The 15,084-nt window shown below is 40.3% G+C and overlaps 1 protein-coding gene across 2 annotated transcripts in view; it reads left to right on the forward strand.

Moving 5' to 3' along the window:
- CNKSR3 (CNKSR family member 3) overlaps positions 1 to 14,646 on the forward strand; it is a 58,259-nt gene extending 43,613 nt beyond the window's left edge. For both annotated transcript variants that reach the window (XM_066546947.1, XM_066546948.1), the window contains 6 exons: positions 1,733 to 1,801; positions 2,502 to 2,648; positions 4,201 to 4,325; positions 6,699 to 6,907; positions 7,371 to 7,460; positions 8,924 to 14,646. In XM_066546947.1, the coding sequence (XP_066403044.1) occupies positions 1,733 to 1,801; positions 2,502 to 2,648; positions 4,201 to 4,325; positions 6,699 to 6,907; positions 7,371 to 7,460; positions 8,924 to 9,222 (939 nt within the window). In that variant the 3' untranslated portion in view covers positions 9,223 to 14,646. The remainder of the gene's footprint in view (positions 1 to 1,732; positions 1,802 to 2,501; positions 2,649 to 4,200; positions 4,326 to 6,698; positions 6,908 to 7,370; positions 7,461 to 8,923) is intronic.
- The last annotated feature ends 438 nt before the right edge of the window (positions 14,647 to 15,084 follow it).

Genomic DNA, 15,084 nt, shown 5'->3' on the forward strand with positions numbered 1-15,084 from the left:
TGGGTCTGTATTCCTTCTGTAGCTTTCTGTGTTGAGCTAAGTGTCTGCTTTTTGTTATCAACACTGGCTCTTCCTTTGGGGAATATCCTTCCTTGGGAGAAACTCCTTCCTTTGGAGCAACAGAACTTGACAAGCAACTGAGAGATCTGTGAGCAACTGATGGCTTTATGGTGGTGTGGTATCATTTAGATATGACCCAGGGTGGATCTTAGCTCAGTTTTCTTGCTAGATTTGGAATGGTATTTTAGTAGCTATCCCCAGGAGCTGGTGGATGGAAATGGCAATGGAATTACATCCCTGAATTGAACAATGGAAGAACTGGGGAAGTCCATTTGGTATGAGTCAGCCAAGAGGATCCCTCAGTAATGCCATCCTACGTGAGACTTGCATGTTGTGTTCGCCTAGAGCTAAACCTGCTCTTTCCTCTGCTCTCACAATGGGATTCCAGTGCTGTGACCTGTCACTTGGTGCAGGAGTTCCCTGTGCAAGGGTCCTCCACCCTCCCTCAGATGAGCTGTTGGTCACCCAAAGGACAGCTTGAAAGGAGCTTTGTTTTTCACAAACTTGACTCTGGCCCAACATTTTTTCATGATCTTGGTTGACTCCTATATATGCAGCTTTCCACAGAGGCATTTCCTCTCAGAGGAAGCAAGAAGACAATGAAGAAATGGGGTTACTCATGATAGCTGAAGCCTCGCACAAATTCTCCATGTTTTCTTCCTTTGTTGCACTGTTTATTCTCACAGTTCTTTCTCATAACAAAGTTACATGAGGTCTAAAGGTGTGATGAGGTGGAGAAGGGAGTCCTTAATCCCAGTGCTTAGTTCTGGAGTCACTAGGAAGAGCTGGCCTGCTGCCTGGTGGTTACTCATGGGGTGGAGGGAATGGTAGGAGTTGCTCTCCTGTGACCAGGGTGCAGCATGTACCAAGGTAGCATGTGTGTGTGCTTTGGGTGTTGTCAAGGCTGGTAGGAGTTGGTGTGTTACAGCAGTGAGGGTGTTGTTAATAACTGCAGTGCAGCAAAGGCTGGTGCATTGCAGCAGCTGTTGATAAATCTAAATATTGACATACTTGTCTGTTTCTTGCTAACGGCTCCCCAGAGCTTAGGTTTTGTTCCAAGAAAATTGTATTTTAAAGTGTATTATTATTAGATAGGTATTTGAAAAATACCTGTCTGTGAAAGTATTTTTATCTGCTGACTTTGGTGATTCAGGCAGGCAGTTTCACATTAAAGTCAGAAGCTTCTATTTACATTGGAAAACAAAAAGAGTAAGTGCAAAGGACCTATCTTGTGGATTGGAAGGGTTTTGATCCTTTGTTCTGTACATTCAAAGTCTTGAAGTATTTTTTAACATAAATACACATTTGTATAAAATTTCTTTGAGATGGTTGTTGTGTTAGGGCAGAAATTCTCCTCCTGCCTCTTCCACTACTGTCTAAAACTATAGTACAAACTGGAGGGAAAAGGAGAGTGGAGACTGTCCCATGACTTAAATACAATTTGGTCTTTAACAGATGGGGGCTATGCCTTCTCTCTTTCTGTTTAGTTCCCCCAGCATAAAAAGAAATAATTCAATTCATTAATTTACATTTCTCAAGTCATCAGCAGAGGTGAAAATTACATATAGCGAAAATTATTGCTGATGCAACCTTTGACTTGGATTGGTGGGGGGTTGTTTTGGGACAGAGGGAGACCTGATGCAGCACATGACTCTTGTTTTCCTCTTTGTAGTCCCCTGCTGATCGCTCCCAGAAGATTCACGCTGGTGACGAAGTGATCCAGGTTAATCAGCAAACTGTGGTGAGTAACTTCCCTTATGCTTGCTCTGCACCACAGGGTCTGCATGGATGGGGTCAGGAGGCATTCATTTCTGATGTTTGAGGCTTTTAAACATTTTATTTTCAAGATAAATTTTATTATTTGCAATATTTTGATAAATATACAGTAAAAAGCGCTTTATGCATAATATTAAAATAGTTCATGTTGCGTTTAAGACCTGTTTAAAATGTCTTGTTACAGTCCACTGAAATGCAGATAAAGAGCTTTAAAATGTCCCCACAATAATTTGCAAATGATTGTCCAATCATTTGCATCTGGGAACCTGGATGTAATGATTGCATTTTTGCTTAGCACATTAGGCAATGCCTTTCAATGTGAGAAAGAAATATGACAAAAGTAATTCACTCTGAATCCCTGTGTTAGTCAATTTGAGCATATCCATGCATCCTTCTAGGACTGGATCTGAGGTATAAAGAGCACTGCTTGATATCTTAGTATTTAGTTTACAGCTTAAGTAGAGAACTTGGAAAGAAAATGAAAAACCTTGCAAAAAAAGAACTTTCCATTTTTTAAAAATTCTTAAGATGGCTTTTTTGGAATCCTTTATTTCTTCTAGGTTCATGTCAAAACAAGCTGTCTAACTTGGGAGGTTTGGGTTTTTCTTGTTTGTTTGCTTTCAGAAAATGAATGCTGAATAAAAGATGTCTTTATTCTCTTCCAGGTTGGATGGCAACTAAAAAATCTGGTGGCAAAGTTGCGAGAGAATCCTGCTGGTGTTAGGCTGCTGCTTAAGAAACGTCCTACCGGCTCTTTTCATTTCACTCCTGCTCCTCTGAAGAACCTGCGCTGGAAACCACCCTTGGTCCAGGTGAGAACCCGCCAGCTGCACTCTCATTTCAGGATGGGAATGCCTTGGTTGTAGCTGGAAAAAAGAAAAATCCCAGAAATGCCCCTAAGTACTGATGTTTGAGTATATGTCAAGGCAGGTTAGGTGAAATGGCTGTCCTCCTATGGAATAAAAATGAAAATGTGGTTTGGTGGTTTTGTTTGTTTGTTTTTTCGTTTGGTTTTTTTTTTTTTCTGTTTCCTTGCTACCAGATAATGCCCTCTTGGTACACAAAGGGACTAGGTGTGCTGAATATTTTAATCAGTCTGTGTGCCACTGGGAGAACTTATCTGAGGCAAAACTGCTGATATGTATGGAATTCATCAGTGTGGAGCAATAAATAAATGCTTTCTCTGTTTATCACAGTAATATGTTTTTGCTGAAATAGCTTAAGTCTATTCCATATATTTGTCCTCTTTTTAGTCTAGTGAAGGGGGAGAAAGAATATTTTTTTCAAAAAAATTATTTAAACTACTTGTTTAAATAAGATTTGGTTGTTGGGCAATCCACAGATTGGGTACTGAGCAGACAAAGTGATTCTTAAATAACCATGTTGAGGAATGGCATGTTGTATTAGGAAACTTAGGGCTTAATGCTTGCAGGAGTGAGCAACCTAACTGAATTTATACTAATTATCTGAAATTAATAAAACCAGGGAGAGTTCCCCTTCCTCCTCCTGTTGTGATACAGGTCTCCCTATGGCCATGGGGGTAATTTAAACCTGTAAAATGCTGGTGGCTATCACAAATCTCCATGAAAGCAGATTTCTCTCAAAATGGGTAGATGTATGCTTGACTACTTGTTCATCCTTCCTTTCACCAGTGCATGTGTCCTGTTTTTGTGGCATCATGCCTGACATGTGCTTCCAGTGTGAAGAGCTGAGGTGGGGCTGGCTTATTGGCTATGTCCAGCAGTGTTTCCTTAGGGGAGGGAATGATTGGAGAATAAAGGTCTTTGAAACCTTTTCTCTCTTGTAGGGAGACAGGAACCTAGAAAGGTGCTGAGAATTTATAGAAGTGAGGTGCAAAGATGAGCAATGCCAAATGTATTTTTAATTTGCTTCCCTGGTCCTTATATCCATTGATTCAATCTATGGTGAACTTTACTGTATTCCTATCTGTGCTCCAGGCATTGGAGTGTATGGAATAAAGGTAGCATATGCCAGCTTCACAAGGCTTGCTAATCATATCTGTATTAAACAAATTGCTTTCTTTTAACACATCTAAATATAAAAGAGGGGGTTTTGTCTCAGTTGTTTTTTATGTCTGTGGAATTTACATGAAAAATAGAACTGGAAAGAGCAAAATATGCTTGAGCAATACATTACCCATGATAGGACTTCTGTGGGAGGGCTGTAAAGCTAGCCAAGACTGGAGGTGGAGGAAAATGTGGACTCTAAGAGTTTTTGAAGTGTCCATATATCACAGAGATAGTAGTTCACTAGGGGATGAAAATGATGCTATTGATTATTAAGTTATCTTTTTGTGAATGATAAATGAATGTTCAGATGTTTGATAGCTGTTTAACATTTCAGACCAGTCCCTCACCAGCTTCAACTCAGTCACCAGAAAGCACCGTGGATACCTCACTGAAGAAGGAGAAGCCAGCCATTTTGGATCTGTACATACCCCCTCCACCAGCTGTTCCATATTCTCCTCGGTATGCAAACAAACCTGCACCACTCACAGAAACCTCCTTCACTGCACTTGTTTCTGAGCTGGCCTTCTGTTGGAGCTCTGTACAGATTAGCTGCAGATCTCAAACTTGTTTCTAGCTGCCTAAATGAGTTGGATTGCTTGAACTTATGCTTACATGTGTATGCTACCAGGATTGTAGCAGATTTTATTACTGGAAGACTGTGTGCCACAGAGAGCAGAGTTGTTCCCAGAACATGACCCCAGTGTCCTCTCTGGTTTTGTTGTGGAGTTATGTTTCTGACACTGTTTAAATCCAGCTGCACACAGTGAGAAGTAATTTTTGTCCCTAACATTTTTCACTGATGGATTTTTTTCTTTTTTAGCAATTTGAGTAACTGCTGTGGGAGTTAGAAAAGAATGTCACGTTAAATGACGCCTATCACGTTAAATTTTTAAACTTGCAAGTTGTTTAAAACAAATATGTTCCCACTGAAGGGAAGGGAGAGGCAATACATCAACTCTTATTTTTTTATCCTGTGGTGTAAGCTATAAAAATGCAGACCTGTATACACAGTGGGAGGGAGAGTGGTGTGTATGGTAAGGCTGACTGTTGTTCCTTCTGAAGTCCATATTGACTCATGCCAGAACCCTGCCAGCTGATCTGGGAATGTGAGGGAAAAAAGTGTTTCCAGGCAAGATGTGAAAGGCTGGCATGCTTCCTGGCCTTCCCTGACATTTTAGGTCACATGTAGGTAGCCCAGCACAGAAACTGTGACCTTTTGCTGCAGGCCTTGTGGGAGGGCACTTGCCTCCTGCCATGTAAGGGCTGATACAGAGACAGAGGTGGTATTACTGTGGTTTTTGGGGCAGGACTTGGGGGGGGGGCTTGCTTAGGTAGGGTCTCTTTACTGAAGCTGGACCCACCTTTACCTGCTCTTGCCTTGCTTTTATGGTTACACATGCTCAGTTCTTATTAAAAAACCCTCAAATTTTAAAATCTTTTGGCACAATAACAAACATATAGATTTAGCAGGTGAATGCCTTAGTTGTTTCTTCAAATCATTAAATATCTCAGGCACATAGGTGAATTATGTCCAGGTGCTCAGTTTATCTTTCCTAAAGAGACACAAAATCATACCGAGCTTCAAATGCCTTTAGACCTGAATCCCTGTTGAAAAGGACAGAAATCGCAATACGAGATTTAAAATTCATCCTGGATGATGGATGGAAAGAGAAAGGCATCTTGACTTTAACTTTTAAAGAAAGTAAATGTGAGAAGCTATGGCAGGCAGGAAGAAGAGAAAGCACAATTCTTTTGCCTTCTGTTTGGTCATCTATTTTGACCTCTGCATGTTTTGCTTTTCTCTTGAAATTGTGGTGCATTTGTGTGATGATTGCTTTTCTCCCCCCTCATCATCCTGCTCTCTTCCCTTCCTGGCACAGATCTCCTCTGCTCCAGAGCAGTGTTTGGTTTCCCTCCCCATGGCACAGTCTCCACATGGTGGTGGTGTAGGAGAGCTCTCCACATACATACATTTCTGGTGTAACACTTGAGTGCAATTTTTGGTCTCTGCATCTCCATAAATAGCTCCTTCCTATTCACTGAGCTGTTGCATTGTTCTTGCTGGAGAGCTGGACAAGTGGGATGTGCTGTCCAGGGACTGCTATGAACACTGGGGTATATGTGTGCTTAGGCAGTCAGCTATGTGTTTTTATGCCTGACTTGGCTAATGGTTGCTTCAAGCAATAAGATTGTGACATATAGGAAGGGGAAAAAACCTCCAGGCAAATTTTAACTTGAAGGGTAGCTTCTCTTCCAAAAGTAATTGCAGAATTTAATCAAAATATATGTATGTGTATATATATATATACACACACATACACACACTATTAATCTGTTAGGAGGGAGAGAGAAGGTGGTAAATATTTAGTGACAGGTATTGAACTCCTATAATGACTGAAAGGCAGAGACCCTCAGATGGAGGTAATAGCTGTTACCATTACACATACAGAGATGGATAAATTTGTGTAGCACTCCTGAGTCACAGCTATGTATTTGAGTAGGTGGTGAATCAGGAGCTTTGATGCCCTCAGGACAGAAAGGTCTCGTTTATCAAAATCTTTTGCTGGAGTGGAGCCTCTGAATTTCTCAGTGTGTTAAATTACTGGCTTGTTAAGAGTAAATTAGCATGAGGAGGGTGGCTTTCTTTTCTCCTTGTTAAATATAATGAAGTCTTCTATCACCTGACTTTCTTGGGGGTTTCTTCCAGCTTGTTTGCAGCACAATGCCAGTTGTCACGAGCATGACTTGCTGCTAGAAGCATCTTTCAAAGCTAGTCATGTCTGTAGCTTTAAACTCTTTCAAGGCACTAACTGCAGTGACATGTCCTTTCAGAGATGAAAAGGGGAGCTTTGTGTATGGAGGAGGCAGCAAACGCAGTCAGCCACTGCCTGGGTCCAAGGGCGCCGAGTCTCCCAATTCGTTTCTGGATCAGGAGAGCCGGAGGCGGAGGTTTACTATTGCTGATTCTGATCAGCTGCCTGGGTATCCCATGGAAGTAAATGTCCTACCAGCCAAAATGAGAGAAAAAACACAGTCCTACGGTGAGTTCATTCCTCTCTTGTTATCACTGTTGTGATAAGGGCTTTGATCAGCCTGAAATGATTTGTCTTAGAAAACTGCTTGTTGGGCTTGATTGATATTAAGGCCATTTGTACAAATTGTGAATCTGAAATTCTGTATCTGAAATAATGTCTCTTAAAACTCTTATTTCTCTAATGAATGTCATTCAGCTGGGGTCTGCTGCTACAGAGCACCATTTCCACATGTATTTTGCTTATAACATTATGTCCACTCCTGCTCTAAATGAGCAAGAGAAGGGCTGTTTAATCTCAGCACACTGATTTCTTATATGTCACCAGTGGAATTATCTTCAGATATTCTTTTTTTCTGCAATTTGAACTCTTTATTGCTTATCTCTCCTTTGCTTAACTGGGAAAAACAAAAATTTAAAAATTGGTTTCCTCAACTTTATGTAACTCCTCTAACTTTCTATGTTGTCTCTAGGAAAACCTCGTCCTTTGTCAATGCCTGCTGATGGAAGCTGGATAGGAGCTGCAGACCCCTTCTCTAGGCCACGAGGATCAGGGAGAAAAGGCAAGGTTTTAGGTTTTATCCCTCATTCTCTTCCTCTCCAAAATCTCCTTGGTGTGAACCACATGAAAGTGTTTAAATTAGGAATGGAGGATTATAGTTTGCATATTGCTGAACTGATGCAAGGTGACCATTATTGGGTTAAGCAGAAATGCCAGATGGTAACTGAAATTTCTGAGGCTATTCAGTGATGGGACTCAAATCTTGTAGTGAGCATTAAAATTTAGCTAGAATGACTAGGGCAGATCTGTACTTGTGATTTTATCGCACATTTTGCTCTTGCACACAGCCCCTTCCCTTTCTACTGCATTTAATATTGATCATGAAACTACTTTTGTGCTAAGTCTTTTTGTTTAGCTCACTGTGGAGGCTGTTAAAGAAGCAAGCTTGTTCACAAAATGTAAAATGTAGGGCCTTTTAGGAGCTGCTGTTTACTGCTACTGCTGTTAGAAAGGAACATATTCTGCAGGCATCACTGAATGGGAGAGAGACAGAAGCTCATAACATTTTGTGTTCTGTTGGATGGCTTTTTTACTTCCTACACTCTCCTCTTCCCACCTTCTGCATCAGAAAGACTATTTGAGTCCTGTTAGAATGGGAAATAAGGGTGACTAGTTTATTCTTGGAATCAGTTATGAAAGCTAATGTCTAATTCTAGGTAAAATCAAAGCTGGTTTCTATTATTTTCATGTAAAAGTAGAAGTTGATACTGAGAAGCATCAACCTGGAGGGATACTAACAGAGCAATCACCAGGTGGCAGGGCTGGTTTTTGTGTGTGTGGTTTTTTTGTTTGGTTTTACCTTTCGTTTTGTGTTGCCTTTTTTTAATGCTTGAAATGTACCTAAGTGCTCCAGGATTGGATTTAAGCTGTGTTGGATCAGAACCAAAGGCCTGCCTAGTCCAGCAGGATTTTTTTAGCAGCAGCTGCCTTGGTCAGGTGTCTGGGGAAGAGTTAAAACAGAGAAAGCATCATGAATCACTGGTCAAAATCGGGGAGGGAAGTGCTTATATTTTCACCTGCAAAATTAATTTTTCTTGTCCAAAGTAATGATAGTAGCTTTTAAGCTACTCATGAGTTATACTGAGAAGTTTATGGATTCAATTCTGGTCTCTTCAGCATTTTGAATAACACATTAGAAGAAGATTTGTTAAATATCACCTATGATAATGATTTGCATGAAGGTAGTCTGTATCATCATTTTTGGTGTGTGTGAATCTGGAATATAACAGTCAAATGGTATCTCCTCTGTGCATGGATTTATTTCATTATTGTGTCACTTAAAAAAAATTAAGGATGCAAAAAGCTGTGAATCTATTGATAGCTGCTTATGTCCAGGTATTTTATGAACAAAACCCCAGATCTAGGTATTTGAAGTGTAACCAGAATACTTTTATAAAAATGGAAAATGTTAATGGAGGGTTTTGAAGTCAGCAATAATTGGTTTTCCCCCTCCTGTTTGTACAGGTGAAGATGTCCTCTGCAGGTACTTCAGCAATGAAAGGATACCCCCGATCATTGAGGAAAGCCCCTGCACGCAGCACCCGCTCTCCAGGCCAGTGTCTGACAAGCAGTTAGTGAGGGGAACAGATTATATTCGAGGCAGCAGGTGCTTTATGAATGCAGACCTCCACAACAGTGCAACAATTCCTTTCCAAGAGGAAGGTGCTAAAAAATCATCGGTCACATCATCCACAAAATCCTCCTCGGCAGAGCCCTCGCTGCTGGTCAATTGGTTCACGAGACTGAAACTGTTGACTCACTGACTTGTCCCCAGCGCTGTCACCAAGTGCCTTTGCTCGTCGGTCACACTTCTCTACTCTGCAGCTTAACTGACACACAGTGACTAATGCAGTATTCTTTTCCTGGAGAATCTCACACTTTAGCCTTTTTGTTTGTCATTTTTGATGGAACAGAGGGTTTCATAGTGCAAGGAGGCAAGAAAGACCAAGTTCCTCTGCCTGGCCAAAAACTGAAGGCATTTATTCCCATGGAAATGAGTAAAATTTCAGTGAGGTAGAGGCCACAAGTGACCTGGAAAATGCATAATGACTCAGAGGAAAGCATTGCATTATTACTGTGAAGTCCAGTGGCACTTTAGTTGTCTGAATGCTCAGAGGCTGGTGGAACTGGCAGGGTGTCAGAGTATGAAGAGCTCACAGAAGTTGTCACTCTCCTGACTGGGAAAATAAGCAGGGAAACAGCAGTTTCATGCAACTTGGTGATGCTGTTTCAAGTACTGCATGAGATCAACCTTGTGAGGAAGAAGTAGTGGTGTTACCATTCTTTCTCTGATATCCAGAGTTCCTATGAAGTCTTAGGAAGAGAGTTCTCTTATTCAGAGATTTTAGGAAGTTGGACTAATTTAATTATAAATCAATCCAACCTTATATATATAATCTATTTTATTTGAAATCACAGTACAAATAAGGAGCACTGAACAACTGCAGTGCTCATCTGTAAAGGTATATGGATTGCTACAACAAGCCAAGGAAATGCATCTGTAGAGGTGGTGAAAGAATCTATATTTTTTCCTTAATTGTTTAAGAATGACTTGCTGTTAACCAAAGTAACCTTTAAAGACAGTCCTGTTGGACTTACGAGAACTTTTACGGTGGTTCAGTTTTTGAATGATGTGTTGTTTTTATGAAAAATATGTGCTATCATACACTACAATTGTAAGACATCTTGCTATTTTCTATATAGCTCTAATTTTTACCCCTCCAGAATTTTAAAGTAGCCTTGGGTATTTTGGGAGGAAAATAAAACTTGTTTAACAAAAGAGAAGGATATTAAAGAGGTATTGTTTAAGAAGGAATGTACATATGATTGTTAGTATGCAAACAGTTGTGTTTAAAGTTATTTAAATGTTAAATATAGTTGTATATATTTTTACATTTAAACAGATAGAGTTTGTACCTTCCTGTATTGAAGTATTGGGCACAGCTTAGTCAAATGAAAAGAAAATAAGATTTTGTATTACCTTCTAATTATAAGACTAACTATTTTTGTAGATGATACACTGCCAACAGCCTCTACTCCTTTGGTCTTGCTGAAAAGAAGGATTTGTATTTAATCATTCGTGGGGAAGGAGGGGAGTTAAATGCTAGTTTGCACACAGGATTGGGGCAGGAATCACATGTGATAACAGGATATTAAAAACACACTGTAATTCTGTCTGTGAAGATGTCACCATTCTGCTGCAACGAGCTGATGAAGTTGTGCTACAGCCCCACAAAGAGAGACAGGGCGTTTCATTCACTTCTCAATTAATTGTGTTTGATTGTGACTCACTGATGACTGGAGAGGCTGGTTTGGACCTTTCTGATCAAAGCAGACATGTCTGTCTTCTGGCACACTCCTCCACTCCCCGAGATGGCAGTCTGTACTAGACATGAACTGCCGCTGTGCAGCTGAACCTTGACACAGTTTGGTCCTGCCTCCAAGAAAAGGGCTGAAACTGCCATGTTGTGGGCTCTGTGGTGTAGTGTAGTCCAGCCTCAAAGAGGCTGAACTGTTCTGAAGGTGTTGTCCAAACAAGACTTTTAAAATGGAAGTTCTGCTCATCTTCAGTGTTGTGTTTTCTGTACTTAAGAAATGAATGGGGGCCATTATGCTTAACTTCTTATTGTGTGTAGTGAATATAGAGGATGCTCTACAGTTTAGGGGTAAAAAAAACTCCCACAGATCTAGGAATAAATCACAGCTGATATCCTTCTGGCCTAACCTGCAAAAAATTCTGCTATTATACTAAAACTTGGCTCATCTCTTGATGTTGAAGGTACGTGTATCTATCCAGTCAAAAACTGTACCTAGACTGACTTCCCTAATGAGTACCATGTACATTTCCAGATGTCCTGCCATGGTACAGTACTCCACAATACTCTGAAAACACTGTCATGGTGGAAAAACAATGCAGTTAATTGGAAAAGATCATAAACCCCACAAAAATGGAAAATAATATTTAGTACTGTTGCATATATGTATAGTGGGGGTCGTGCACTTTTGGAATATTGAGCAGGCTTCTGTTGAAGTCTGTAGACTACATGAAAGCCAATACCTTTGGTTTCTCTTACATAACCATTGCAAAAAAAAAAAAAAGTCCTTTTTTGGATGGCAATGTGTGAGAGGAAATAGGACATAAAAATGAACACTAATGGCTTGTAGAGACAGAGTGCAGGGCAATTCTCCAAGCCATGTGTTTCCTCTAGTATTCATGGACAATTAAATTAATCAGTGTTTGAATTCTGGATGACCAACAGAGGTGAACACAGTACTGAGAGTATTATACTTGTTTTGTTCTAATCAATGAGCCAATAACTTTTCCTTCCTCATAAGCAGGGCCTGTTTTACGAGCAACGTGCTCCATAGTCTTGGTGCTAGATGAACAGAAAGGAGAGAGAGTAAAAATCCAAAACTTAACCAAGCCAGGAAACAGATGGTAAAGACTAGCTTTAGAGTTGGAGAAGATAAAAGTCTTTTCTTCTTGCATAAATGTTTCTTTAGTCCAAATCTTGCATCCTGTTTTATTACACTGCCACCAGGCAGTCTTCACAAATTGCTCTATATCTGCAATCACATCCTGAATAGACCAAGTTAAACCCCTCATCAGGCTTTAACTTAGATCTTGATTAATTCAGCTCAAACCCTTTTTTTTTGCAGGTTTTACTTTCCTAGGAGCTTTCCTGCATTCATCATTCAATTTTTGGAATATCTTACACATGATCCAAGGAGAAAGGCTTTCATGCTCATGCATTCTTAGAAATGCCTTTGCCAGCAGGATTGGTAGCTCAGAGGAGTGTGAATGTTGGCTTCTGCTTGAGTTTTCTGCACTAAAATATTCATCCCCAATTTCCACCATACATCCTAGTGCACCATTGAAAAGTGTGAGATAGAAATGCTTGTGGGCAATGGGAAAGAAGTGTTGTGTCCTTTGTCCTGCTGTACAACTGTGGCTTCTTTCTTTGCTTAGCCTGAGCTTTACTTTGCACATGCTGTGGTTATGGAGCACATGCTCTTTGTGGCTGTCACATAGGAATGCTTTTGTCTCCTTGGAGGCTGTAAGGTTTTTGTAATGGTCAAGAGCTCTTGAGGAAGCCACTGACTTAACTCAGCATATTCTGTGATTCACTTAAAATGTGGAAAGAGCACTCCAAAAAACTCAGTTTGGAGAATGAAAAAAGAGGGGTCAGGCTAAGCTAAATGTATGGGTCTGTGTTGTGTCAAATGCTGCTTCAGCTGAGTGGCAGTAACTGCAAAAAAAGCACCCCACACAACTGCAGCATGCACATTTGTTTCTACCACTACATTTGTATGATGCTGGAATATGAAACAAGGGCAGTCTTTCAAAGCAGTTATATATAGTTCCACACACCACCCTTGAGCTGTAAGATATATTGACAAAAGCAGTCAAGAGCTGCTGTCAGTGTGTAATTTCAACAAATTCTGCTGCATCAGTTTAAAATAGTGACCTCTCTTTATCCTGTTGCCTGCACAATGCAAGTCCCTAACCATCAGTTTTGTCTTCCTTTATGATAGCAACTGCTGGTAAGATTGTGTCATTCCCACAGGGCGTCGTGCAGTGGTCCAAAAGCTTAGTTAGTTTGGGTTATTCTGGACTTTGTCCAAAAGTGGAAAGTCAAATTTAAAAACGATATTACTGCTGCAACATCACTTAGAGTTGGGATTTTTTTTTAATACATACTAGATATTAAACAGGCAGGAGTTGTCTGTTGCATTCTTTGCCAGTAGAAGAAAAAGAATGGATTACAAACTCAGTGGAGGAAAAAAACCCAGACCTTTGGGTGTCCTCCAGTTCCTGCCAGTGGGAGAAATGTGTTTGTTTTAGCATGACATAGAATAGATGTAAACATTTCTTTTTAAACCTCCCTGTGTGGTCACCTCAGTTATTCAGGATGATGTAAGCCACTGACTTTCTCCCTTAAGTGGTTGTGGAGTTATCCAATATATATTTTTTGGGAGACAGTAAAGATATCTTAGACAATTATGTGATTGATTAACAGAGTATGGAGATGGAGTAATTAGGCATAAAGTAAGTGCCAGAGAGTACTGAGTTATAGGGGAAATCCTTGGGGTCAGTTTCTGATTGCGGTTGCTGTTGTTCTCTGGTGAGGGTGAATGTTCTCCATCCCAGACAGCAGCCAAAGAATCAGAGCACAAGAAGTCCAGTCCAGTGTACTGTGCCATCTTCAGCTGAGAGGGGTAGTTGCTTGGGCTTTTTTGGTTGGTTGTTTCTGACACCCCACACCCTCCTTGGTAAGTGCAGCCAGAGTAGGAACTGTTGAAATGTACCTGTGGAGCAAACCTGACAAGATTCTGATGGATCACTGGGCTGTGCTGACTGATGGTGCTCAGCCACCACATGTTTAGATGTGCTCTGGGAGTGCCTTTGCAGGTGAGGAGCCTCAGACCCTTTTGACCTTTACTTAGAGGCTTTTTTGTTTGGGCAATATTTACTGAGAGGCATACAATATGCCACAGTCTAAACTGAGATTTATTGTTTTGACTGCGTATTTAATGCTTTGGATTTTTTTTCCCAAGTAACTGCATGCTTCTCAGTGCTACTTATTAATGTGTTTTCCACTTTCATCCCCCATTAGCTGTTTTCAGTACCAATGTTTCTAATAAAATCCTCACATATTTCCAGTGAAAATGTTCATAATGCCAAGTAGTCACAAACAAGCCATAAAATTTTAATCTGTAAACTGTAAAAGAGCCCCAACCAAACAAAACTCCATTAGCAAAACACAAGAAAAAAACCACACATTTTCTGCCTTGTGAATAACAACTTCATGAATAATAATGAAACTAAGGATTTTCATCCTTAGTAAAAGGTAAAAGATCAGCCAAACTTTAGTGGCTGCATCTTGGGTAATTTGTTTGATTTTATTACATGATAGTAGAAAGTGAGGGCTGTAGTTCAGATATTGTAGATTCTTGTAATGCAGCTGTCGTGTTTAAATGTGTCTCCACAGAGCATGACCAAAGGCTTTCTTAGGTGTGACACAGTTTTAGCTGAAACTCTCCCACTTTACTGAATGTCCCACTGAACGCACAGAAGTCTTAATATTGTCTGGCATATTTCTTGACCACTGGTTTCTGGGGGGAAGTTGGTATAAGTTCCTGTAAGTGAGTAGGATGAGAGCAAAATAAATTATGTCCTAAATTAATTATTTCCCTTTTCCTATGTCTTTCCTCTCTGACCTTTTCCTCCCTACATTAATGCTAAGGGACTGTCCAAGAATTTATTTCACAAACAAACAGCTATAAAGTCTTTAATATTTATAGCATAATCAGTTTGTTTTGATGTCCGAGATAGTTTTGATCAGAGCCCTCCAGCAAAAATTGTGCTGCCCACAAGACAACATTTCCAAGTTCTTGATTCGTGTAAGAATTCCTCTCTGCTTAATAAGCTGTTGGCTTAGACTCTGCTTTGAAGTTACTTAGACCACCCCAAGCAGTCCTTGGTACTTTAGGTCCAGACACATCAGCTTCTTATCACTGGATAGGAAGAAAGGTCTGGTTTTTTTCTCCTCTTTCTGAGTTTTATAACACTGGATTCATAGGCTGCATTGGAGAGATGGGTGTGGACGTCCTGCCCTTCCCTG

Source organism: Molothrus aeneus, chromosome 3 (assembly GCF_037042795.1).
Source record: "Molothrus aeneus isolate 106 chromosome 3, BPBGC_Maene_1.0, whole genome shotgun sequence".
NCBI lineage: Eukaryota > Metazoa > Chordata > Aves > Passeriformes > Icteridae > Molothrus > Molothrus aeneus.